Source organism: Orbicella faveolata, unplaced genomic scaffold (assembly GCF_042242905.1).
Source record: "Orbicella faveolata isolate gen_17 unplaced genomic scaffold, um_ofav_v1 contig_46, whole genome shotgun sequence".
NCBI classification, from domain to species: domain Eukaryota; kingdom Metazoa; phylum Cnidaria; class Anthozoa; order Scleractinia; family Merulinidae; genus Orbicella; species Orbicella faveolata.
The window spans coordinates 30,740,687-30,768,623 of NW_028301576.1; the positions used below are offsets into that span (position 1 = coordinate 30,740,687).

The 27,937-nt window shown below is 37.1% G+C and overlaps 2 protein-coding genes across 2 annotated transcripts; one reads left to right on the plus strand and one right to left on the minus strand.

Moving 5' to 3' along the window:
* Nucleotides 1-97: 97 nt before the first annotated feature.
* On the minus strand, nt 98-17,541 carry LOC110059817 (N(6)-adenosine-methyltransferase catalytic subunit METTL3-like). Its single transcript, XM_089277132.1, has 22 exons — nt 17,359-17,541; nt 15,805-15,995; nt 14,577-14,647; nt 13,114-13,180; nt 12,617-12,650; nt 12,311-12,347; nt 9,182-9,260; nt 8,876-8,911; nt 8,332-8,385; nt 8,040-8,159; nt 7,927-7,963; nt 6,778-6,833; nt 6,363-6,443; nt 5,960-6,016; nt 4,768-4,860; nt 4,259-4,353; nt 4,034-4,072; nt 3,296-3,404; nt 2,888-2,953; nt 1,403-1,478; nt 1,126-1,162; nt 98-488 (listed from the first exon to the last, which is right to left on the minus strand). Exons 1-22 carry the CDS (start codon nt 17,477-17,479, stop codon nt 371-373), a joined length of 1,674 nt encoding a protein of 557 aa, XP_089133258.1. The 5' UTR covers nt 17,480-17,541; the 3' UTR covers nt 98-370.
* LOC110059816 (chaperone Ric-8A-like) lies at nt 17,541-26,037 on the plus strand. Its single transcript, XM_020766544.2, has 5 exons — nt 17,541-18,372; nt 20,109-20,466; nt 21,444-21,707; nt 22,778-22,991; nt 23,375-26,037. The coding sequence occupies exons 1-5, from the start codon at nt 17,597-17,599 to the stop codon at nt 23,668-23,670; spliced, it is 1,908 nt and encodes a 635-aa protein (XP_020622203.2). The 5' UTR covers nt 17,541-17,596; the 3' UTR covers nt 23,671-26,037.
* Nucleotides 26,038-27,937: the final 1,900 nt, after the last annotated feature.

Genomic DNA, 27,937 nt, shown 5'->3' on the forward strand with positions numbered 1-27,937 from the left:
AGCGATTTCGCAACGCATTCCTGTTTTGGAAACAAAGGAATGAAAGAGCACAAGTGGGTTAGGTTGCATGTTGTTACTGCTAAATAAAGATTAACAATTTAAAAATGTTCAAAACAAAGCATCATTTCCTGTTTATTGAGAGGGTTAAAAGGCAGCCCAGCGCAGAAAAACTTGGTCTAGTGTATCGTTTGTTCTTCTGCTGCCAGGAAGAAACATTGCCATGTCTTCCACTGGTTTGTAAACTAAAATACTCCAAAATCAAGCCCTTTTACTTTTGGAGTTGACATTCACAGCTTGTTTTGCTGGACATGAATTTTGTTCAGCGGAACTCGCTTCTGGTCTGTCGTTAAGAGTAAACATCACCAGTGTGCTACGCTTTAGTGGTGGGTGGTTTAAGTACATTTCCGTCCGGATAACGTTTTTTGAAGCGCGCTGTCACGTCTGGATCTAAAAGTCGAACGCCATCCAATTGATTGCCCAGAGTTATCCTGTTGAAAGAAAACAAACACCCAATTATACGCTAGACTGTCCACAAACAGTAACAACTACAATATTTGTAGCTAGTTTACCAGAGTAAGTTACTTCGCCACAGTTACACTTTTGAAGTCTGCATACGAGACAAGTGGCTCATCAGGCCGGAGTTTATCCCAATTTCTGTAGCATGAAGCGACTAGGAATATTTCTATTCCTCCCTGGATGGGATGCTAGTCCATTCCAGGGTTACCCCCAACATTAAATTCGCCGGTACCTATTTATACACCCGGGTGGAGAGAGGCACTGTGAGAGTAAAGTGTCTTGGCCAAAAACACAATGCAATGTCCACGGCCAGGGCTCGAACCAGGACCGCTCGATCCGGAGACGAGCGCACTGAACATGAGGCCACCGCGCCTGCCACACTTTTTAAGTGTAAACCTGTAAATTTCTCTCCACTGAGCTTCCAAAAGAGCAAAACCAAATAGAATACTGAAACGTTGACGGGGTGAAGGTGCCCAGGGTTACAAATAAGACCTGAAAATGACACGGCCTAGAATTTTGAGTAAATACCGTCCTACACACAAACCTAGCATAATGTTACGATCCAATTTCTACTTTTCGCTTTGAAGAACTATAAAATAAACTACTTACCAGTTCGGTTGAACGTTGTGCTGTCTTCCAAACAGTTCTAGAAATACACAAAAGTAAAGAGTAAAACATTGTCTACTTTACTACTTAACAGTGTTTTTTCTGACACGTATTCCAAGTTCCTCGACCAATCGGTGCTCCAAAAATCGCACGTGATCTACTAGTAAGCTCTTGATTGGCCAAGAAAGAGAGGAGCCAACGATAGATAGTAGGTCTTTGTATTTTCTGAACTAAAGCTATGAACCGTTCATACCCAAATGGAAGGAACAATTGCTCTCACCTATTTTCCTTGTGCCTGGTGCCAGCCTTTCAATCACTCCATAGATCTCATCTGGTTTGTGACTTGTCTGTCTCACCTGGGAGAAAAGATTACTGATAATGAATATAATTTCAGTTCAAATTTCCAAATACTGTACTAAAAATGTTTGTAGGAGTTTTTTTCAGATTCCAAGGATTTTGCCTCTTTTACTTGAAAATAACGAGAACTCCGTGTCGACCTGATTTTGTTTCTTGGGATTAACAACTCAGGGAAATGAATGCCTCCCGCGTTTTTCGTCAGTTCTGTTGTAAATTCTGTGGTGGGTGTGGAATTCACATATGCGCAAAGCGAGATCATAGAGAGAATAAGAGGAAGAGAACAGCGAGCTTTGTGCTCGTTTCCAACCTTTTTTCTCTTGTTCTTTTAGAGTTACTTAAGGTGGTATGGTACCCTCAATATGGACCAAAAAGTTTGTTTAAATATGGTGAAGAAAGATCAATCGTGTGCTACTGCACTCAAGAAGAGAAATTAAATTTTTAGAGTTTTACTCAAAATGGTTGCTATGGAAACCAGCCACAGCCTTTTGAAGTAGCGTTTTAGAGTATTGACGCCAACACTTCCTGCTCTTTTACAAAACAAGAATTGACTGTCAATTAAGCATATCATGTAAGTTTCTGTTTTGTTCTGTGATATGAACCTAAGTTTTGACAGTTAACTCTTATTTTCAGTGCTTTTTACAGCTCTATTTGGAAATAACCTTATTTTTTTACCACACCCAGTGGACAAATCATCTCATGTCACGTGACAGACCTTAAAATGTTACGATTTTTTTGGTTTATATCATCACGACACTATTGGTCTTCGATGAGCCCAAGTTTCAGAAATTCTTCTTTAAAACCTTGCAAAGTAGAAATGTTGGCACGAAGTCAGTCGGTACAAAAGTAAACTTTTGAGAAAAATGCACTTTAAGTTTTTTACACGAAGTATTAAGCATTTAACGAGCCACAAATAGTGGGGGGTGGGGTGCAGATTGGATCTCGGGGGAGGGGGTGCAATGGTTGTTCTATTTTGTAAAAAGTTACCGCAGTTGTGGGAAATATTCCTTGTCATAAGGGAAATGAATGAGCCTGTGATGGCAATTTGAGGCAAAGCTTTTCACAAATAATTATACCAATCGAGTTGTGCATGTCTTAAAAGTTTTTTCTAAATAGTTTCCTTCATATAAGTTAAAAATAATCTATATTTTTGGTCACGTTCTTATAGTAAACAGTCGTTGCTATGGCCGTTGCCACGTAAAAAAACTTATACCACTGTGTACTTTCCTTAAATTTCACACTCATCTGGAAGGAAATTCGGCAAGATCGTTTCAAAATGTTTTTGACCAGTCCTCAAGGGTCTTAAGTCTTGTATTTCCAAGAAATTGAATTTTTCATGAACATCGCCATATTTTAGGGTACCATACCACCTTAACTACACTAAGATGAGAATTTATGAACACGAACAAACCTCAGCGACTAGAACATCACAGTCCAGACCTCTGTTAAAATTCTTACAATCTCCTTTCACACCAACCTGAAGAACATGAAGTTTTAAATCTGATGAACATTTGAACGAGCAGCAACACTAGAATAAGTGGTACAAGACACGAACAAAAGCCTGTTAAAGTAAGAGAGTTGAGTGACGGTCTGGATGTGCAATTTTCACTGCTGTTGAAAAGAAATGTTTGGCTTCACCGGTTGTAGGTACTCATTAAACAAACAAACCAATACTTCCAATTTGCTTGTTCTTTCAAGAACATGGAAAGGAATTAGAGTTTTGAAATGTTTGTTTTGAAACATTTTTTGCACCGTTCCAATATGTCAAGAACTGACGTGCTTAACATGTCAGTGATTTAAGCCAGAAGCACTATCTCACCAGGCAATGTTCCTTTCCGTGATTAAGCCAGTGCCCAGTCCTTCCCGTTCTTATAAGTCTTTGTAACTGGTTTGTTTTAACCCAGATTAACTCATCACACCGCGCGTAACTGTTAAACAAAACACATTAATAATGTCAGTGTTGCGAGAGAATGTTTGCGCCACAATTTCAACAAGACATTTTACTGTTTAATTCTTGTATCTACGCTCCCCTCGAGGAACATATTTCAGTAACAATGACAACTGTGAGATACTTTTAAGAGCGTTTGGTCGAAACGTTGCAGCCGGAGAAGAATGAATAAGAATCAAAAAGCTTCTAGCATAGCTTATCAATGAGCAGTCGTTTCTACGTGAAGTCAAGGGCAGCGTGGTAAGCAGATGTTTTCTTTCCCATAGTATTTACATCAGTAATAATGTAAGCACAATGTACACTGGAAACGATAGAAGCTTTCCGTCTTTTTCGGCGAGTTCCATCTAGCTCCTCCATCCTCCATGGCTTCAAATGTTGAAATCTAAACATAATCTTTTCACTTGGCGGTTACAACAGTGACAATAAAAAAAACCTTTAAAACTTTATCATACTTTCTTTACTAGCAGCAAAAGGAAAGCACAACGCTGAAGAAAACAAGATAAAATTATGTATACCCAAAAGAAGTTTAGCTCTCTAGAAAAGCAATTGTCACATAATACATCAGAGGAATACAGCACATTCAACATTTTGACACTTTCTTGTACTTACCCCCAAAGTTTCAAACATTCTCGACCCAATTCCATGGCGCTGAAGAGAACAAGATATATAAGACTTGTAAGATAAAAGCACTTCTCATGGTTTGTTAGAATGAAACGCCTCATAGAGCGCAGTTGTTTGTTGACAGTGATGTTGCTTCTATACAAGTTTTTACAACTAAAGCTACATTCATTCTAGGCTTACTAGCACAGAATAGCAGTCGAGAATCATACTAACCGTCCAGTGACCCAAAGGAAAATGTAACCTTCATCTTGAAGAGAAGGAACATCTAGCTTACGCATCTCATCATCTGACATTGTACCATAAGGTAACTAAGACGTACGAGAAAACAGACCACAGGACATTAGAAGAATACCTTGGTGAATTTTGAAGCAGTTTTTGGAACAGGAGATTTGAACGTAAAAAAAAATATATGAAGACAAACTTAACTAAAAAAAACAGCAGGGAATAAACGAAGAGTTACGTTTGACGTGAAGCCATTTAACCATTTCAGTTCCAAGTTCCCACGATAAATTCTCCTTTCCGATTGCCATGCATTTGATTAACGTTAGTTTAGAGAATAGTGTAGTAAATCAAGAAATAACGAAGATGGCTTTGAGGACTTATCTGTTGTCTTAAGATATAATGAAGTAACTCGTTCTGAGGGGTGATGGTGACCTTTGGGTTTGTGTGAATGAGTGAGTAAATAGTAACACTATAGTAGAATAATGGAATACAGTGTGTACCTCCATATGAATATCCCACGGTGGATCTGCCATTACTACAGAGAACTTGCCTAACACAGTCATATCAAAATACCTCATGTCACACTGAATCCACTGAAGAAAACAAACAAACGCGTGTATCAGGGATATTATCCTACTGAAAAAGACTACTTGACGGGGCACTATCATTAGCATGACTTACAAAAGGTAAAAGCTAATAGAACTACATTTCTTAATAGTTGAAATTAATTAATTAAACAAACATTAAAGTTCACACCTTATGGCGTTATTGTGCATTGGTGCCTTAGCGAACAGCAGCCCCCTAAACCATCCTAATAGTGCACTCTGCACTAAAAATTAATATATAATTGCATTAAACCAGTTATTCCTTTGTAATAAAAGAACAATTTAAGGTATGGAATACAAAAGTCAGCTTTAGCATTTATATACTGCAATTCCTTCTATACTGTAAATTCCCTTGTCTGAGGTGTTATTAATATTGTTTGATTTCAGCAATTCTCTTTATAGAAACATGGTTTTACCAAGACATCAACAAAGTCTTAGTTTGTCACCACCTGCTCGCTTGAATTTAAGATAACATTGTGAAAAGAAGTCAGTAATTAATGTCAGCTTAGGAAACTGAGAGGAGAATGTACACTTACTACGTCACTCATCGTTACTACCAGAAGGTAAAATTTGATTCAAAACTTGACATGTTCATCACACTCGCACCCTGCATGTAATTTATTACTTTATTATATAAAAAAACAATTAAATACCAGGTGAACTTTCGTGCGAAAACATGATATCTTCACACTTGAAAACAGCTTGTTATCTTCACATGCGAGAAGATCACCATTGCTATGGTTACCTAATAAATGGCACCTTTTGCAGTGAAAGTGAAATGGGTTGGGATTTCATTGGTGTTTATCTAATAAATAGAACATTACATGGCCACTCGGAGATACACAATTTCTCTTCTTGTCTTGAAAAATATTTCACTCCAAGAGAAATTTTATATCTCCATGTGGCCATGTACATGTAATATCCTCTATGTAAACAAACAACCAGCAAGTTCATCGCCCACTAAGAGAAGCCATGCAGTGCTATTGCAAAGGCTCAAATGATGCAATACTACTGGTCAGCAGATCAGCAAAACACTAAAGTAAGTTTTCTAGTGGTACATCTGACAAAAAAATAATGTCTTCCATACCTGAGGTGGGTAGAGTATGACTCGGTTTTCTTCCTCTGCAGTTTTTGTCAAAGATGTCTGCCATAACAAAATGACATAATTATGAAAGTAATTACAACTGTATAAGAGCTTTATAGCCTCAATACAATGCTGGGCCATTCTAAGAGTACTGACAGTGCTTACATTATTGCTTGTTTAAGACAAAGCATAAGAAGTTTCCAGGCACTCATGATGATTTTGCAAAGAGGACACTGAGGGTGACAAACGAAATGAGAATATCACGACATCTACAAACACTAACACAAAAATTACAAAAGAACAGGATCACAATACACAAGTCCCATGAAACAGTGTATGAGCATTTGATTTTATCATTTGTTTACCCAAATTAGTAATTCAACCTAAGTGATAATTTATTTTGTACCTTATCCTCCTTTTTCTTGTCTTTTTCTTTCTCTTCTTTGTTCATCTCAACATCACTGTAATCAACCTCATAATGAACATACTGAAGAGAGAGAGAACAAACAAAATAACATAACACCTCAAGAATACTGAAGGAAGAAGCTTTAAAGTCCTCAGCCAGAGTTAGATGTAGTCAGTAAACAGGTGCACATCTATTAACATTGGGTTCTGTTGGGAATACTCAAGATGTATGCAAAACAAGCTTGTTTAAGCTTATTTAAACTTGTTTAACTTCACGTTTTTCACTTTGTTGGACATGTCTGTCTCAGCATGATACTACTATCTGTGACACAAGTTTCTTAAAGCCTTTACTTACAAAATACAGTCTTTTGGTTACCTCCTGGTCCTCAATGATTGACACAAGTCAGTTTTCTCACCTTGCAAGTATCCATGTGAAAACAAGTGTTTAGAAATGAGCAGTCTCCAAGAGATTCTGAGTAAACAAAAACAATTACACTTCATTTCCATCTTATTCTCAAGCTGCCTTTCTACAGTACTATATACAACCTTACAATGTCACAAACATTAGTGCTTGTACATTGTAACTATAACGTAAGCTATTTACATTAAAGAGATAGAAACATTTTGCATGTTTCTATCAAGTTTTAGTATCAATCTACAAGTGTTCTATCATGAACGCCGTTCTCTGATTGGCTACGCTACCCGCTATCTATTCTGTGATAGATAGTGAGTGGCATAACAGTGTGCCCTTGTTAACAAAATGATGGCTGCCTCTTCACATTTTGACATTTCCAGTGAAGAGGATTTAGATAAAGTTTTGAACTACTAGTAAATTTCTACTAAAACAATTTAATTATTTGCTCTCAATTTCTATGCGTGATAGAAATTTCAAGCTCATAATCTAATTGTTTAATAGAAATTGGTGTGGAAGTTTGGAAGAACAAGAAAATGTTATCACAAAAAGAGCCACACGCAAGTGTTTTCACAGCTTTTTTGAGTTTATTGAAACTGTCATAAGTGTTTCTATTAAACAATTAGATTATGAGCTCAAGATTTCTATTGCGTGATAGTTGACAAGGGCACAGCCCTCATCAACTACCATGCATAGAAATGAGAGCGAATAATCTAATTGTTTTAGTATAAATCTACTAGTCGTTCAAAACTTTATCTAAATCCTATTCACAGACACTTCAAAAACGCCAAAAATCGTCCATCATTTTGTTGACAAGGGCACACTGTTACGCCATTCACTATCACAGAATAGATAGTGAGTAGTGTAGCTAATCAGAGAACAGCATTCATGATAGAACCCTAACAGGTTTATACTAAAAGTTTATAGAAACGCAGAGAAAATGTTTCTGTTTCTTTTAGAATACTTCAAAGAAAAGAGAGGAAAATCACTCATATGTTTTAATGATCAAAATGTAAAATTTCCCCTTATTGTTTGCACAATCATTATTGCACCAAAAAACGCCTTCTAGTTCAAAAGAATTTTTTTTAGTAAACAATGAAATTAAAATAATATGATCAAAAAGCTAGATATTCTTCACAAAACGTAAACTTACCATCTGTATGCTTTTGGATAATTTTTCTGAAGTGGACCTTAGTGGCAAAGAAAAGAATATTGCTAGAACAGAACAATACATACTGCGACAAATAAAAACATTGCATTCATTACCTTCCTACAAGGTTGACTCTGTGGATTGTTCTTTCTACAATCTCCTCTTGTGCCATGATCACAGAACTCATGAACAAATGCTCCACCTTGAGACTTGAATTTTTCAACTGTAGATTGTTCCTGAAAAAAATTATAAAAGTCATAAACACAGCCATGAAAGGCAAAATATACCATGCATGGCCTTATTTCATACTAAGATAGCTAAAAAGTACAGTCATAACTTCTGTATAGACGCATATAACCATACTGGCTATGTTTCCAAACCAAATTTAAAAATTGTGTCTTTCCTCACCTTATGTGATGGTACATTGAGTAAATCCAAAATTTCTTCTCCAACTTTTTTGTTCTAAACAAGAAAGAAAAGTGGAAAACTCATTACCAAAGAAAAATATCAAGAGAACTTTAGGTACGGAGATCCTTTCCTAAAATATCATAGTTTTGTAACTTCTTCATCTGAACAGACAAGTGAGTTATCATCCTTAGAAAATAAATTGAAACTGTTCAAGAGTATGATTATCACAGTGGAAATATAATTTGAGGATCTTAAATACAGCTGAAGTGAGGCATAAGATCTTGAAACTCTTTGAAAGTAAAGAAATTACTGGTACAGAAACATGCAGTAAAAATGACATAACAGGGACCTTTCATATGTTTGACATCTAGAATACAATTTACCAAATCCAATAATGTTAAACAACAATTCATGAATATCCAATTTTTTGCCTCTTAGGCCAGGCTTTCAATAAGAAAATGAGTTTTTCACAAACATATTTTCATATTTTTCCAAGAAACTGGAAGAGACCTTGTTTTCAAAGAGACACAAAACATTTCCTTACTTCCATCTCCTTCATAGTTGGCATTGATAAAAGACTCTGCAAGTGAAAAAGAACACAAGTAATATTAGAGGAACTGGCAAGGTTACATGGAAAACAGTTACCGGGAACTACATTTGGTTCAGTGATAAATAAAAAAAAGCTGCCACCTCAAAACCACAAATTTAATATCCACCCAATAAAAATATAAGTGAATCTACAGTAATTGTGAAAGCTACACTACACTTTTGGGATAGCATAAACTCATGAGTTGTGTGATTACAGTTCCCTTTTAATTTTTAGATAAATATTTAGGGTATAATTTTGTACCTCAATGTCATCAACTGATTCAAGCCTGGGCTTCATTTCAGCAGGAGTTGATGACGATACCACATCACTGCTAGAATCACTAAACATGGATTAAACAAAGGCAAAATAATTAATATTATTTACCCTTAAAACGAGAGAATGATGATACTCAGCCCTGAAGACTAAGTTAAAGTGATTGCTACCAGTATGTCACGTGTATGTTAATGATCCTCGTTAATCATGTTCTGGTAGATGGTTGCTTTCAAATGTAGTCAAAATTTACCTTGACTATGTTTATCGTTAGCATCAGTTACTGTAAAGCTAAAACTATTTCAGGCATAGTACAATTCTAAATCTCATAAAATATGACAGGTGCATCAACCAAAACCAAGCAAATTACATGAAATTACCTACAAGTTACAGACTACTCAGAAAACCAAAACCAAAACCAACGTAATTGCCTGACTACTTTCAACACTCAATTGAAAATCACTCAAAGCAGGTTTCCCTGTTAAGCAGGTGTCTGTAAAGCAGGGTTCCACTGCAGATGTATTATAGTGAAGCATAAACTCTACTCATGTATGTCCCTTTTAATTCCTAGGAGTGATAGCAACATACTTATCACTATTCAAAATGGAATCATCAGCAAGGGGATGTAGCCTTGATATCATAGTTCCCTGTGGGTTGGTCAGGTCAGCAAAGACTGACCAACTTTATCAATTCTTTCAGCTTTCTTTTAGTATAATTATAATCCACTAGTTCACTTGATACACTCACATATACCGCCAAACCATACGCTTCTAAGAGTAACAACCCTAGTTACTTACAGAATTATTACAGCCTTTGGGGCTCATTACTTTCAGGGCTCATTACTTTTGAGGGGTTGTCACTTTTGGGGAGCAAAAGACGTTATATAAAGTTGGTATGACTGGGCTCTTTTTATGAAATAAAAGATGAAAATTCGTGAAAACAGTTCTTAAAACATGAGACAATTCTGCATTCCAGTTTAAAATTTAAGTTGTTGGGTGGGCTCCTCATGTCTATACTGTGTTGTCGGTGGTCAGCAGGAAAGCTCCTCAGATACTGTAAATTGTTTCTACTTCATGACATAGTATCAAAATTTTGGTGTGTTGGTTGAGTTTTCAATTTAAATTTGAAGAAACGTTCCTTTTAATACTATTAAATAATAATTATAATTCTTTTAATTTGAATCAAAGTTTACTATGGCATGTTCCTGTTACTTAATAAAAATTCCACTGGTTTTGTTTTAGTGCAACATCAACTGATGAAGCACGAATTGACATTTCACAATGCTTTGTGGCATAAGCGATACCTTTGCTTGTGGTAGAGTGCCTTAAAATAAATCAAGTTACCATACGTAACTTTCACCTGACTAGTGATTGGAAAAATACACCTTTTGTTGTTCATTTACAGAAAATAAACATTCATTTGTGTCCAAATTTCTTTCTTTATGGTGAATAAACTCTCATTAACACCAATATGACCTTCATTTGCGCCTAAGGAACGTTCGAGAATAACATTTACATATGCATTAACATTCAAAATCATCAAAAGAAAAACAATACCTTCATTTGACATTCATTGACTGTAAATGTATTTTCATTTTGGTCGAAAAAAAATTCGTTGTCGCGAAACGACAATCATTTACACTTTAGGACATTCAGTTTTCAACAAAAGACTTTCAATAACACAATTTGCATGAGAACTAACATTCAATTGCATTATTAGGCAACCATATCCATGATGGTAACAATCTTTAATGCGGCGAGACAAACATTACAGCCATAATAACATTTATTTTTGAAAGATAGAATATCAAATTCGCTGAACGATTTATCCTTCAATTGCCTCACTATTGAGGCATCGTGGCAAATACGTTTGCATGAAACGAAACCACTGTCCACATTTAGCTGCCGTAATGGTACCAATATTTCGTTGTAGAGCTTGCTGCAACAGCTGTGTGCGATAATTTCACAGAGCAATTCCCTGGCGTCTTGCTTCGTCTCTTTTGACATCTTCAAAGGCCCTGACTATCCTTTCGTGGCGTTTGAATGGGATTCTATTTCTTCGTGGCATTTCTGGAGAAATCTAACTGTCACTATGACACACGTATACTGTAGTGCGCCCTCTGAGTTGTACGCAAAAAGTTTCATAAGTGGCCGAATTTACATATATCTGGAAGGGGAGGATTGTGACAATATGTTTTAAAAAAAGTACATATGGTCCCTTGTTCTATAATAAAAATTTTGAGGAAAATTGGGTGAGATATCTCTGTTCAAAAGAACTGCGCGAATGAGCGATTGTTTTCTCTTAACGTTTGGTGAAAACACGGTAATGTTTGTCTTACCGCACTAAAGATTGTTACCTTCATGGATATGGTTGCATAATAATGCAATTGATTGTGAGTTCTCATGCAAATTGTGTTATTGAAAGTCTTTTGTTGAAAACTGATTGTCCTAAAGTGTAAATGATTGTCGTTTCGAGACAACGAATTTTATTTCAACCAAAATGAAAATACATTTACAGTCAATGAATGTCAAATGAAGGTATTGTTTATCTTTTGTTGATTTTGAATGTTAATACATATGTAAATGTTATTCTTGAACATTCCTTACGCTCAAATGAAGGTCATATTGGTGTTAATGAGAGTTTATTCACCATAATGAAAGAAATTTGGACACAAATGAATGTTTATTTTCTGTAAATGAACAGCAAAAGGTGTAAATATACCAGTACTTTTGAACCTGGGCCTCACTATTTTCAGAGAGGGAGTGGGGGTAGGCTCACTACTTCTAAAAGGCTCGCTTCTTTCGGGATTTATTAGTGGCCATAATTTTTTGACATTACTTTCAGAAGGTTGCTACCTTCGAAAGTTTACAGTATATACATGTACTCATCTCTCTTTCATCATGCACACGGTCTCCCATACATGGGAGGGCCCATATATGGCAGCCATTTCATGCAACTGCGACTTGTTACAATATAAAAACAAATGTGCACCACAAGTAAAGAAATAAAACAAACAACTTCATCTAATGAGCTAAGACATAAAATAGCAAAGCTGACAAACCTGCTTTTAACTTCAATGATAGGAATTACAATTTCAAGCAGGCACTTCACATGACTCACCTGTCTCTTTTTCTTTTCTTTGATGTTGACTTGTCTCCTGAAAAAGTTGTTTATTATTACCAAAATACTCTTTCTTTTGTTAATAAAGAACAGTCTACAGACTGTCGGGAGAAAAAGTCCAAGCAGTCACAAAGCAAGTCAATACTTTTTAAAGACTTGTGAACACTAATCAGAGCTTGTAACCAGCATCATGTTCTTATAACAAGATCAGAATTGACATAATTGATTGTACAAAAAAATGCCCGTTTGGTTTGATTGACTACAAGATGAACCAAACAAGAGATGACACAAGTGAAATAAACACACCTTTTGATGATAGGTCTCTACGAACAGCATCTAACTGATTTAAAAACAAGATTAGGGTAATGTTTGAGGTAACATTAATAAATGTGCTTCAAGGGAGAGCTGGAGTTCTACCAGCCTTGTAACAATGTGAGAAAGCGATGAAGTGAATATAAAATATCTGTAGTTAAACACTGTCAGATGGTATTCTTTTTTTCAAGGGAGCGCATGTGGCCACAAGACAACACAGATTTATAAACAGCAAAAATGATTTTATCTTACAGGTTCTCATCTGTTTATGTGATTGCATTATTCAAGTGAGAAAATATCATCTATTCTGCATTAATGGCTACATTTGTATTCATGAGTAATTCTGAATGTCTGAGATTTCAGTAGGAACTAAATATTAGAAATAACTTTAAGTTCCTCATCTTCCCTGATGTCTCTGTACTAAGAGTTTCCAAAGCTACTGTGAACAACATGACCCAGAAACATGTCATCATCACCACAAAATGCCATACCTTTAAATGATCTTTTGTTGTGACTATTGTGCATTGCTTTCCATCTGGTGATGTCCCATGTTTAATACTGGAAAAAAATTAATGTCTTCACTGTTTAGGATTAATTTTTTTAGACTAAAAAATTTAATTGTTTAAAATAGCCAACCTACATGTACACAATGTAAAATCAAGAGTGAGTAAATTACGTGTCACAAAACAGGAAATTTATTATAAAGATAAATTGATCATATACTTAGAAATGTAACAAATTTCTGTTTGTTATAATGTCTACTTATCTATTGGGGTGAAATAGTTACAATTATACATTATGCCACTGAGAGCAAGGAAATTACTTAGGTTCTGAACTGAGAACAGAAGCATTGCAGACCATTATTTTCAGAAACTTGCTGTTGTTACTTTTGGTTTTAGGTAAAAAGAAAACAGTGCCTTATAAATCTCCAAGAACACATGAGTATGACTTCCTGCATACATGTACTCTCTTGGTGGAGACACCTCTGACCCAGTCTGTGAGTACCAAACGTCAGTGTCACACCAGCCAATACTTAAGAAATAGAAAACATGTACCATGTTTCTATTGAGATATAGAAACACGAGTGAAAGTTTGGGAGAACGAGAAAAACTGTGAGAACACGAGCCGCAGGCGAGTGTTTCCATAGCTTCTTCAAGTTCTCCCAAACTTTCGTGAGTGTTTCTATAACTCAATAGAAACACGGACAACATATTTTCTATTTCTTTTAGAAAACACCACAATGAAAAAAAGGAAAACAACTTACAAGTTAACTTTGATTATCAAAATATAAATTCTCTTTGCTCACGCAATCATTACATCAACAGCTTGTGCTAGTTCTGTGTTTCTATCAAGTTATGGAAACACGATATTTAACCAATCAGCGCACGTATTTTCTTAGGGCCGTTTTCTAAATTAAATGCAGCATACCTTATACATGAAGCTTTGAACCAATTAGATTAAGGTAGCTCAAAACAGTTTCCAGCACTTAGATTTTGATGGGTCATAATAACCACTCTTTATCACTTGACACTACAATCATGGTATCAAAAAAACTGCCCAGTCATTGGTGAAGATGTTGCTATCATTTTCATGACATAATAGGTTGTCATAGCGACAGTATGACCTCCTAAAACACCCTTGCTTAAAGCTTTAGGGGCTTATAATTCAAAAACAGCACAGTGAAATTTTTTCACATTATTGACTTTTGGTAAGCATGATAAGACGCAACTTTTGGCAAAGTTTAAAAAAATTCTGTTGGTAGGGTTTAATGCCACCTTAAATTTTCGACAATTTAAATGATTGGGCAAATTTTTGATACCATGATTACAGCATCAAGTGATAAGAGTGGTTATAATGACCCATCAAAATCTAAGTGCTAGAAACTGTTTTAAGTCACCTTAAAGAACTGTCACCAGTGACTTCACTAGTACTAGTCTAGTCTGTGATATCTAACCTTATAAAGTCCTGAATGGCAAACTTTTGTAATAAGCTCTCTACAGCTTCATGGGAAACTCCACCCTCAGCCTGTTTGATCACAACCAAAAACTGAGATAAGTTTGGTTCATCCCCAGTGAATGAAGACTAAAACAGAATACTTCACTAGTCCTACACATGGTTATAAATTCCTACAGTGTACATGAATGCTACATTGTACAAATTGTTGAGGAAACTCTTGTCTCTACAGAGTGGACTAGGAAAAAAACACACACACAATACCGATACATATACAATACTTACAGTAAAACAATGGTTTTATTTAAGTTATACACAAAACTAACACCTGAAAAGACTATCATCAATAATTGATGCTTATCTATTTTGATATTTGGCTATCATTCACCTTGATTTACCAGCATCAAAGGTGAACACTGAGGGATGAAGTGAGCCATTACTCATATTACAATATTAAATTTATTCACAAATATATGATCCCACTGACACAATCTTAATCATAAAAACCTAACCTTGCGTGAGCACAATCAGACAGGTTGATGTGACTAGTCAGAAAAAGCCATCTGTCTCCATAATATTAATAATTTAGTGCACACAATTCAGAACATATACCAAAATTTTTCTGCAACTTTTCAACAAATTAAAGCTTTGCAAAGGTGGTATAAGGAAATACTTATTGTCTAAATTAGATCACATTAGAAGAAAAAACATCTGGCTTTTGTTAATTTTCCATCAGCCTTGTTGCAATTAGTAATATGTCAAATATTCTCTTAGCAAGGCCTTCCTACTCAGTAAACAAGCTTATATTGTGTGGTTCCAGAAAATATCCATACCCCCCAGGGAGGATCATGGAAATTCCGAGGGGAAGGGGGTCTGAAAGAGGTAGATTTCCAAAGGGGAGGGGGGCGACATGAAGGAATGTGCCGCGTCTGCTGTCTACCATGAAAAAGTATGTTTCGTCTACAATGTAACTAAAAACAGCTGTGGCTAAATTTTAATACAATTAATGAGTTAAGTCTCGTTATTTATGGATACGGAATTTCCGAGTGGTAGGGGGGGGGGGGGGCCAAGTAGAAAAATCATGGAAATTCCAGGGGGTGGAGGCAGTGTCTTGAAGCCTCCCTGAAAAGGAAAATCCTGGAGGGTGGGGAGTCAAACTAGAAAAACCTCCGTGTGGGGGGGGGGGGGGTATGGATATTTTCTGGAACCACATATTGCGAACTATGTACCTTGGATGAAAGAGAAGTTGTTAACTGCATAGAATCTACAGGAAATGTCAATGAGGGATTGCAGAGATACTCAAGAAGCTTGTTTTCCAACAGTGGATCTACTTTAACAACTTTATCTGCTTGTTTGTTCGTGACTGAACTCTCTTCTACTGGAGCAGGTGTTACCTGTTCTGGTGGTGGTGTTGATGTACCTGTTAGTGGAATACAGAAAAAGAGGCATTTCAGAAACTTACAGTCACCCTCCTGTTTGAAAGATTAATCTTGTTTTAAATTTGTCCAAATGGTTCTCATTGAAATTAAGTGATACTAAATGCACCAGAGTGCATTCAGCTATGTTAAGAATATTACAAAAACAAGATAGACATTGATTAAGAGAAACAAACAGCTGTATCCTTGTTATACATGAACAAATACTTTCAATTTACAATCTCATTCCCCCAGTCTACACCAGCTTGATAAAACAAGCAACTTGAGAGCCTAGGGGTGGGAGGGGGCGAAGACTCCCATATAAAAAAGATGGGGATGTCCATTAAACCTTTCAGGGGTTAAAAAGGCGGTTTTCATACTTCTTAGGGTGTTTAGCCTTAAAAGGTCCACTGTGGGAGCTATTGCAGTACCTCTTAGGGTATTGAGCCGAAAAAAGTCAGTGTCAGTTGATGTATAGTTTTAGAATTGGTGCCCCTTAGAGGAGAAAAGACATATCAAGCTGTGCCCACAAAACATTACCTTGGTACCTGTTGGGGGTTGTTTTTGACATTTCTGACGAGCACCCCCATGATTTTTATATGGGAGGCTTGAGAGATCAGCTAGAGGGTCAAGTTTTGATTGGTTCAAAAACAGTGAAAATGACCCGAGCTAACACACCAGGGACTTAGTTGAGTCGCATGTTTATCAGCTGGGCATGCACAATAGGCCATGTTAGATATGTCAATATTCTAACATGGCTCTGAGGCTTTCAAGACAACTTCTATATTAGGTGGTATTTTCTTTGTATCCAAGTCTCTTTTGGGAATTCAAGGACAAAAGCAACTTGACAAATTTGCAATTTTGTCCTGAAAGCTTCAGAGCCATGCTAGAATATTGATAATTATATCGAACGTGGCCTTTTCAACCAGAAGTGTGACATTTTCAGGACCAAAAGAGATTGCAGGTTTCAATCCTACCCAAGGTCAAAGAATTTACTTTCGCCTTGTGTGGTCCCCACATTTCCTTTCTAGGGCTACACGCAGAAAGAAACACTTGGCTTGATTTCCAGCACTCCAAATTACTTCAGAGTTGCTTTCCAGTTTTTTATGCTTTGATCGGTTTTTTAACTTACATCTGTACAGGAATTAATAACTTTAGTGATGAGCTACTTTGTCACTTCACCAAGTCTTCTTTAAAAGTTGTTCCAACTCATGCAAAACTCCCAGAGAACACGTTATGTGAAATCAATTTTACAATCAGCGTTTTTCGCATGTTACATAGAACAAAATTCTTAATTTCACCCTAAGAAAGCTTGACATGCATGTGTTTTAGAGCTACCGGCAAAATAGAACTAATTAGGAGACAAACCTGACAATTCGCTATCTTGTCCGCCTATTCCTTGGCGTTCCCTTCTTCGCCGCTGGAGACGATCACGTAGGCTTTCTTGCCGGCGTTTGTGCTCTTGAATTTCGGTCCAAGTATCAGACATTTTTCCAACTTTCTGAGCTGAGAGCGCACAGATATATCGAGCTTAGTAGCCTGGCTCCATGTCTTTTTGCTTAGTGGCCAGGCCTTCCTCTCCTAAACACCGAAGCAACAGAAAGTCATGGAGAATTACATTTCGATCCTTGAAAATTTAGACTCTCACAAGGAAGAAAATGCTGTGAAGGCACTTCAACAGTTTTGTTCTGAGAACGAAAAGACGTTCACTTTCTTCCACATAGATACTAACCTTAGGAAGAAATTCATTGATGTGATTCTCAACGAGTTGACAACCAAAGACCTCGGACTTCAGTTCAAAATACATGCGCTGACTGCTTTGCGGATTTTAAGCCGGGATAAAGATGGTCTGGGATCACTTACATCTGAAAAGTCAACCTTTGTTCTGTTGTCACTTGCGGAGCTTATACCTGAAGGATCTAAACCGACTGAAAGTTGCTCGAACGAAGGCGAAGCAAGGACGAAAAATGAAAAAAGTAGAGATGGCGGTTTGGAGAGAGTTGTTGCCGTTAGCGATGTAGTAGTTCAAGCTCTTAAATGTTTATGTAATGTAGTGTATCACAGCTCAGCGGTCCGTCAGCACTGTTTTAAGAACAAATGCATCGAAGCAATCATCACAAGGGTGAAGAAATGGTTCGACAACACTCGGTTAGACACGGACGTCAAGTATTTTGACTTGAGATTTCTTTTCCTACTGACGGCTCTTGAAAACACTGCGAGAGTAGAGGTTGTTGCTAACAATGGTTTTTGTGTCCTGACTCATGCCTTAGACAGCAGTATTCCAGGAAAGGACCAGAGAAAAATATGCCATGAAACCAAAGTCAGGGATGGTTGTGGGCAGTTGACTGGAGCAAAACTTCAAGCATTGACTGTCGTAGAGAGGTTAGATCCATACGAATTAGGCTTTTTTAGCGCTTACTTCTTTGTAGGACCTAGTTGCAAACTTCATTCGGAAATTTGAGCTCTGAATTCTCCTCACCAATCCCCATACCCTTCTTATAATGTTAGTTTGGAGATTTTAGTGTTACATCAAGACATATCTCCTAGATGGTGATTTCCTGTATTCTGATTGGCTGTATTTTTCATGGCATGGTATTATAAATATCAATCACTCTTGTGAGCTATTTCAGCTAAATTAGCTTCTCGACATTCAATTAATGTGATTTATTGAGGGCAATTATTAAAGAAAGCCAGATTCAACTGAACCCAGTTTTCATTTAGTGGTCATTATGAAATAAACTTGCATGTTTTTTGGTAAATTTGAGTACTAAATGTAGAATTGATGAAACAGAGTGGAAAGGAAACCAATTTTAGGCCAGCTCAAACTATAATTTACTAGCTCAAACTTCATTCTCACTGGACCCGAAAATTTCATCTTGTTTACAGTATTTCTTTAATTTGAGTTTCCTCAAAAATTTTCTTAAGGTAATTCCTCTGAAATAGAAGTGACAATAGATTTTTGTGCAAACTTTGTCCGCTGAATATTTGTCATATGACAACTTCAATTTTGAAATAAAAAAGGGGGGTGCCCATGCTCATTAAGGAGCAGTAAGGCATTGAAAATGTCCCATTTTGGCATTATTTCATGCTTATTATAAAAACGCATTCCCAGTTATTGCAAAATCTTTGTGAGCCCAGACTCATAAGAACATGCATTAAACTACAGTCAATACATTGTGTCGGACACAACTAAACATTTTAAGTTTGATTCAGACAGAAAGCTAAATCCTTGATTAAAAATTTGAACCAAATTTCTTGACGTGGTTACCAACTGCAAAATAGAAAAGGCCACAGTGTATCTGCTATTTTTCTTATTTATTCAATTTTCAGCAATACAAATTAGATCCGTCTTTTCTCACGCAAAGCTTATGATCAGTTGATTACAACGACTGGAAAAAAATTGAGGTGCCCATGCTCATTGGTTAGCTAGAGCCATTTTTCAACTGACAGAGCTCAACATCAAGGCAAATCCGTCATGTTTTCACTATGCGCGTGCACTAGCGTGCGCTAATAACGCCATAAATTATGCACAGTAAGGATGCACAATGCAAATGTGAGGAATGACCTTAAGAAACTTCATTTGCCCATGGGGCCTTTCCATCTCTTTTATATGGTGTTGCAAGGCATTTCGATTCAGTAATCATATTTAAACATGAAGGCGTACTATGAAAGGGCATAAGCTCCTCCCCCTAATTTTGAATTCACCCAAGATATGCTTGCTTCACACTCTGACAGTATTCTACAATACTCACTGGGATCAGACTTGACATTGCAAATACAGTTGAACTATACCATGTCCAACTCCCAGGGGAAACAAAAATTGTTTGAAATAGTGGGAGTTCAAAATAGTTGATAGTAAATAACTGAAGAGCAAAACCAAGGCAAATGGTTTTGAGTTCGAAATAATGAGGAATTCACTTACAGCTCACATTTCATGTATTCAAATCGCCCGCAATTTTGAATTTGACCCGCGCATGTCAACATTGACTGACAAATAAGCCTTGGTCTTCCCAGGGAAGACTTCCTTATATAAGGCGCCTTTGTGTTTAATTACCTTGGTCATGCTATAAATAATAATGAATGTTAACATGATTGTCTGTATGTTGTTATTTCCACAGGGCCACAATTGAAGAAAGTCCAATAACCTACACTATGACACAAGATGAAGTGCGTCTCTCAGCTGAAATCCTGAAAACGATGTTTAACATCACAATAAACCTCCCTGACCCCAACAGTACAGACACACATGAACACTGTGAGAGGATTGTGTTCATTGCACGGTCCATGTTCGTACATGTCAACCCTCTCCCTGACCACCCAGAAAACCTTCCTAACCATGCTATTAACATTGTGAGCAATATGCCGTCTAACTGCCTTAAACATCTCTTATGGACAATGCCATCTAGTGTTTCTAGGAAGCTTGCTCAGGATTTCGAGACAAAGCGTCCATCCAAGCAATTTAAGATACAGTTTAAGGTTAGATTGCTAATAGATATCTTCAAAGGATGTTATGTTTATCTATTAATTTTAGTGTTTTGACTGGAGGGCATGTGTAGATGGTGTAGTTTACAATGATTTTCAAGTCAAAATGATTTGCAACTAGTTTGGACTGATTTGCATTTTGTCTTATATTTCCAGATTTATTGCCATTATCCTGAAACATAGAATTACAAATCAAACTAGTATGAAATCATTTTACCTGGAATTCCTTTTAAACTAAAGCACATGACTTTTGTACTAATGTTGTTACTCCTAAAAAGATTTCTTTTGATAACCATACAAGTAGAAAGCAAACAAATTATTTGCTTCCTTGTTGGGCACTACTGGAAACACAATCATACAATTGAGAGAGTAATACATTTATATTGTACTTGTAATTTCAAATTAGCCTCACGTTGTGTCACTGTGCTCATCCAATTTTGAAATTGCTTTGCAACTACTCCCTGAACTGTACTCCACTCAGTCCAATTACCATTACAAAGTGGTTGATTGAGAGATTATATTTATCAATTCAGCAGAGATTTTCAGCCTCTCTGAGTATATACTGTATAGTAATTAAGAAAAAGAACTAAAAATTAACAGAATATGTTTGTTGAATTCTGTAGTCCTTAGGATAGTTTTTTTTTTCTGTGAAAAAAGTCATTACATTCTGTGCATGAGTGGTCAGATTTGTGAAATAATTGGATTATAAACTATTGAGGGCTTGCTCAAGTGAAGTTAATTTTAAGCAAGTTGTTTCCCAATTTAGACAGTGGCACATTATAATAAATGTTACAGCGTACAACATTGTGATACATATAATCATCATGTGTTAGTAATAAGCAGTTACACAAGTAGCATGAAAAATACTACAGTTGTTTCTCAGTTCATGAAGCTATGTCCTGTCCAGTTTATCAGTAATTGTTGTCTATTAGTGATGTATTCCAATACTATGCATGTACTCCTTTCTTCAGAACTACAATATGTTAGCAATTAGGGCCATGTTAACAGTTCTTGATGATCGTGTAAAAGCCACCAGCCAACCACTACAGGAGAATGTTGTCCCCATTGTCAGTGCTTTTTGTCAGATGGCTCGTGGAGACAACATGATCAGAAAGTATCTGCGCCAGGAAGTATTGCCTCCTCTTGGACGGGTGGGGACCACTCGCCCTGAAGAAGGACATTTGATAAGGAATGAGCTAGTCAGGCTAATGACGTCTCCACTGGAAGATATTAAGGTGGGTGGCAATTATGGCACACAGTTGTAATGGTTTGGAATAAATTAATGGAAGGTGGTGGGAGAAAGATGGTTACTGAATTCTTATCCTAGAAGTTAAAGGAGTGTAAAATACAGTGTACCTTGTTTTTATGGATTGCAAATGAAAAATTATCATTATGTACTAATATGTGGAATAATTCTCCCAGGTTGATCGATTCTTACTTATGATTTGTTGGAGGATAGATGTATAGATGATATCAATAAACAAATTCCACATTGCCATGCTCCTGTTTAGCATTAGAAACGTGGATGACATCAAAATGTGGTAAGAACATCAGTGACACCTCACCTAATGGCCCATGTGTCACTTTGCTTGTTCTTACCACCTGTGATCTATTAAAGAATTAGATTATGAGCTCAGATTTCTATCGCACAATAGTTGATGAGGGCGCAGCCTGAGTCAACTGTCACGCATAGAAATCAAGAGCGAATAATCCAATTATTTTAGTAATAATCTACCAGCCATTCAAAACTTTATTTAAATCCCCTTCACAGACACTTTGAAAACATCAGGAAGTGGCCGTCATTTTGTTAACAAGGGCACACTGCTACATGTACATTACCCACTATCTATCACAGAATAGATAGTGAGTAGTGGAGCCAATCAGAGAACAGCATTTGTTGATAGAACACTAGTAGATTTATACTAATACTGAATAGATGCATGGAAGCAAGGAATCTACTTGTTAATGGACAGCTGGAAAATAGGGAAACAAAGCTAGGCACAGTTCCACAGTCCTAATTTTGAGAACTTGATTTTTAGTAAATTGTAGTAATACATCTCTGCCACCCTAGACTATTATTGTGATAATGTTGTTATTTGAAATGCTGTGTGAACCATTGACTTTCAAATGCAAAACATTTCATTATGGCAGTGCCCTCTGCCCATTTCTCCCTTCTAAGCAGAGTTGGAAGATAGAGAGAGATAGCAGTATCAGTTGGTTGTAGCAGAAAGATGAATCACTGATATAGTTTGAGATTCTCAAGATAATCCACATTTGAAAGTATTTGTGTTTGTGCTTTCTTCAGGAGCTTGTAGCAGACTTTTTGTTTGTTCTCTGTAAAGAGAATGTGAATCGTCTTATCAAGTACACTGGATATGGGAATGCTGCTGGGCTTCTGGCATCACGTGGCCTCATGGGAAATGTTCAGCCTCAGAGCAATGGAGATTACTCTTCTGATGACGAGGATTCTGAGACTGAAGACTATGCCATGGACAAGTCACAGATTGATCCAATCATTGGTGAGGAAAACCTTAGAGAAAACTCTTGTCTGCAGCAAATAAGAACCTGGTTCAATTTTGAAGCTCAACAGGTTCTTATAATTATATGGGGATGTAAATTCCAAGATTTTATCCCATAGGTTCTCAATCACTAAAAGATCTTTAAAGATCATTGTTTATTTTTGGCAATTGGTTTATTGTTACTTCTTTGATGTTTTTGTACATTAGCGAGCTAGAATTTCAAGAGGATTCTTTGATTTAAAAAAAAAATTCTCACTAACAAGAGACATGACCTATATGTATTATACAACAGAGCACAGGCTTTGAAGAAGATTTTAAAGAAGAAATGTAACCTTGCTTAATGGCATGTCAGTTCACAGATTATGGATTTTATTTGTTATTAGGAGCCATTCCAAAAGATGATGGCAAACCTAATCCATTGGATGAAATGAGCGAGCAAGAAAAAGAAGAAGAAGCTGAGAAACTGGCCAATCTGATCCGTGACCTGAACAGGAAGGGCCTAATCAAGACCGCTCAGGTGGGCCCTGATGGGAGACCTCAAGAGTTTCAAGGGGCGCATCACATGGGTGAACAGGCCTCAGAGCAGGAAAATGAGCCTGCTGAGCAGGCAGAGTCAACAGCAAATGGAAAAACAGAAGATACTAAGCCAATGGATAGTGAAGGCAACTCAACAAGTTAAGATTATGTAGTTAAAAAATCGTAAGACAAATAAGGCCAAAAAGGTACAGATTTTAACGCATCTGAAACAAGTGGTCAAGTTTGGGAGAGAAAATACGGTTATAGCCTATTTGATTTATCTTTGGCTATTACAGTGCGTTTACTGAAACCATAGCCTCCCACGCAGACACTCTTAGGGCTCGTCACTTGTTCCTCCCACGAACTTCATTCAGATTTCATTGTTTTGTACCGGACATTTGATTGGCTGGATTTGAAAATGTTGGAATCTATTGTTTCAGTGCTGCCATTTGATTGGTTTACATTGTCAGGGTGGCCCCAGTTTAAGTAAATGCACTGTAAGCGAAAATGCACTTTAAGTTACACAACAAAACTGCAGTATTTCGTGTATTGCATCTTATTAGTCAAAAATTGTATTGTTGTGATCAGACTTGGAAGACACAGTCGACCATTCTCAATAACTCGTAGAAGCACAAGAAAGAAGGAAAGTTTCATTGGGATAATGCACTTTTGGTTAAGTCTTGTTATAAAGTGAAGCCTTGGAGCCGACTGGCTCATAGCTGCCGGAGCTTATCCCAGTTTCTGTAGCATGAAGCGGCTAGGAGTATTTCTACTCCCCCTGGACGGGATGCTAGTCCATCACAGGTCACTCCCCCGCAATTTGTTAGGTTTCCCCAACAATTCGCCAGTACCCATTTATACTCCTGGTTGGAGAGAGGCACTGTGAGAATTAAGTGTCCTGCCCAAAAACGCAACACTGTGTCCCCCGCCAGGGCTCAAACCTGGACCGCTCGATCTGGAGAAGAGCACACTAACCATCAGGCCACCACCCCTCCACAAAGTCTTGTTATACAAAGTGCAAATTTCCAGCTGGTTTTGTCCATAATAGGTGCACTTAACAGTTGTTCGTCAGCTTGTTTGAGCTATACTGCATTATCCTTGGAGCAAGAAAACAGGTACTTTCTGTGTCTGAATCACAGGGAATTATTTCGCTGGGATTTTAAATGTGCTCTCGGCTAGTAGCCTGCTAATGCAAGGTCTGGAATCGAGAAACCTTCAAAACTGAGCTTTAAGGGGAAAAAACAGTTGTTAAAGAGCTCAGTCATGGTTTGCACATATTAAGAGTTTAGCCTCAATTTTTCAAACTCGTTTTTTGTAATCCGTGTTAATCTTCTCCATCCTTAGCCATCCTTGTTCCTCTATGTTTTATCATTATGTCTTTGGTGATTTTCTATCTTCTTAAACTGTTAATTTCAGGTTTCCTATCATTTGAAGGTAATTTTGTATGTGGCCAAAATAACTCAAAATACCGTGACTGAGTCCCTTTAATACAACTGTATATTGCACATTTTTATTCTCATTTTCAGAAATTTATTTGGACCACAATGTAAACTAATGGTTGTCTGGTTATCAATTATTTCCCTTTTGGTGTAATCGGATGTTCAAAGAATTTTCTGCAATTTCTCTGCCATCTTAGAACATAAAATGGTCACCACGTAGATTTAAATGTAAAAGAAAAGGTACGATATAACCTTTAACCCTTATTTTCATTCACAGCCCTCAGTAATTGAATTTGACTGATAATTTTTTCCTATTTTTTTCTCGGTGGCTCGTGGTCCTCTCACTTCGTTGTTTTTTAATGAATTTAACTCTGTCTTCGAGGAAGAATATTTATTAAAACAACGTATGTTGATTTTGGGAGTACTTTAAATCAAACCCACTGTTGAAGAAAACGAGTGCATGGTCAGAACGGACTCAAGTGACGCCATGCCCACAGAACAATGTAATTTAACAGTAACTTATAATTTCATACAATTTATATCAGAATTTAATATAAAAGCTATGCAAATGGCAAAGGGAGTCCCATTACTTTTGTACAAAAGGGAGGCTTGTAAAAATTAATTGAGAGTTGCTTTTTCTCTCCATTATCTCCTGTTTTTGCTTTCTTTTGCTTGTTTTGTGGGCTTTTTCGTTTCAAAGAAAGGGCCCATATTCTCCCCCACCTCCCACTCCCCGTTCTTTGGACCCAAAGTAACAAGTAGGTTAATCGTTTAATGGAGAGCGCAACATCATCTTCTAAGTAATTTTTTTCTGTTCACTTGTTACGTCATTCGTCAGCGTGGCGTTTTACGTGCCTGTGTATTAAGAATAAAAAACAAAAACATAATAATTGCCAGTGATGGCAGTAATCAAGTCTTGTAAAATACAAACAAAGTAACAAGTGTAAAAAGTAGTGTGTATGTAGCTTACAGACAAAAGACTTCAGCTGCTGTACGTGGCGCACGTCAAGGTAAAACAGAATATAATACCTTGAATGTTTGAGGTGAGAACTGTGTTCTTCAAGTGATGCCAATAAAACATTCTGTCTTAATGTTACTCGTCACTTTTGTCTGGGCTTTGAGTTTGGTATGATTATCAGTATTTCTTTTCTCTCCATACCAAGGACATTAATTTTCAAATCCTGATGTACGTTGTGACGGATTTTGCTGACCGTCTTCGCAGACAGTGGAAGTAATAACTTGATAGGTCTCACCTATGTAGATCCTTCTGTTGTACTGTAAAATTCCGGTTAGAAGTCTTGGGCTTGTACAACTTCATAAGGGTTTTGGAGGGGATTGTATTTAGAAGCTCATAAACGTTTTAAGGAAAAAATGTTTCCAAATGGGCTGATGGAACCAACATCCAACAGTGTTATAGCTATTAAGGGACGTGTTACCTTGGGAACATCAAACACAAGGCATAAATAACGAAACAAATACGAAAAACCCCGGAAGAATGGGATGGAACTCTCCCACGCCCCATACTCCTGTCACCACTCTCCCTTTCGCGTCCCCACCCCGCTCCAGTTTTACACAGGCTACCAGGGAGTTACGCCGCCAATATACTCGTATTTGGTGAGGTTTGTGAGGTAGGTGTACAGCAGTTAATAGGAGACTTAAGAGTTGAGTTCGAGATCAACTTCAATTCTAGTTTGCAGGCTTCACATTATCACGTCACATACCCATCTCATCCCATGAACTACCCTCTCTGGGTAAAACCAACATGAAGAGCCAGGGCTTTGGAAACGTCACTGGTTTGAAATTCGAAAATCGTACTCGTACTAAATCTGATAGTCCAATCTAAATGTCCCTCATAGAGGCCGAGAGCAGAGCGTCTCGTAAACTGGCTTCAACTTATCCAGCGTCAAAAGGCTTTATTTGTGTATCACTCACTCAGTCTTTCTGTAGCACCTACCTTTTTTACGGGGCAGGGTTTCAAAAGGCGTCTTCCAAACGAATGTCTTCCAAAAGAAGACATCCGAGAAAAATGCAGTTTCTTACATGACCTCACACATGAGTGAAACTTTCAACAAGCCAACAGTAGGAGGGTGTGTGGAGGGATGCACATCTGAGGGGGGGGAGGGAAGAGTTTTTTCAGTATGTGAAACGTTTCGTTCCGTTTCACAAGGCCAGGTGAAGTGAGAAAACCGGTAATGATGATGCAGGAGGTGCTTCACACGTAAAATAACTCTCAATCTGTACATGTCTTTACAACTTTTCTACAAAGTAACATTGATCTATGTCAAAATGAATCTATATTCGCAATCATTTTCTGACTGTAAATAAGGTTGCTATGTAACAATCGTTTCAAAATGTTTAAACGAGCGAGTACGAGATTATAGCGGAGATGGTTTATTGTTTTCTTTCTCTCTTTGTTTTTTTGGGACGGATTATTGCTAATGGATCATCAAGACTTTTGACCAAGATTTGATTTTCGTGACAAAACTGGATTAAATGGAATATATTTTGTTCGATCAACGCGCTTAGCAACCATTTGTTTTGCGAAATATTAACTAAGGAGAATTTTTGTTTGAGGAAAACCCAGGCAGTGACGCCATTGTTTTGGAAATGTTCCTTTTTCAAAATGTTTTCCGTCCAAACTAAAACGCGAGCCCCCGTTTTCAAATTCCTCCGGTTTGAAGAGCGTTTTCGTAAAGCTGCGTTTTTGTGACGGATTAGTGTGGACCAACCTAACCGTGGAAAGAAAGCCGTCTTTTCAAATTTATCCGGCGTTGTGCTAACGGGACCTAAAAATCTACCAATAAAAGGCTTTGCCTTAAAGCCAGAATAATAACTAGCTAATAAGTAATAACTCGCACCAAATGCGATTTGTTGATAAATAAGGCTCCAAATTACTTAAATTTCCTACGGATGATTTTATAGTGATTTTATGGGGATCCCGACTGGACATAAAGTATTTGCATTCCGGTTTACATTCCCACCATCAAAAGA

Excerpts from the sequence above, each read along its gene's own strand:
- LOC110059817 (XM_089277132.1), bottom strand. The coding sequence starts at position 17,479 with ATGTCTGATACTTGGACCGAAATTCAAGAGCACAAACGCCGGCAAGAA. Across the intron at positions 13,181-14,576 it reads GCCATTCAGGACTTTATAAG|TATTAAACATGGGACATCAC; the intron begins GTTAGATATCAC and ends ATTTTTTTCCAG. Across the intron at positions 1,479-2,887 it reads GTGATGTTCTAGTCGCTGAG|GTGAGACAGACAAGTCACAA; the intron begins GTTTGTTCGTGT and ends CTTTTCTCCCAG.
- LOC110059816 (XM_020766544.2), top strand. The coding sequence starts at position 17,597 with ATGGAGAATTACATTTCGATCCTTGAAAATTTAGACTCTCACAAGGAA. Across the intron at positions 21,708-22,777 it reads CTCCACTGGAAGATATTAAG|GAGCTTGTAGCAGACTTTTT; the intron begins GTGGGTGGCAAT and ends TGCTTTCTTCAG. Across the intron at positions 22,992-23,374 it reads ACAGATTGATCCAATCATTG|GAGCCATTCCAAAAGATGAT; the intron begins GTGAGGAAAACC and ends ATTTGTTATTAG.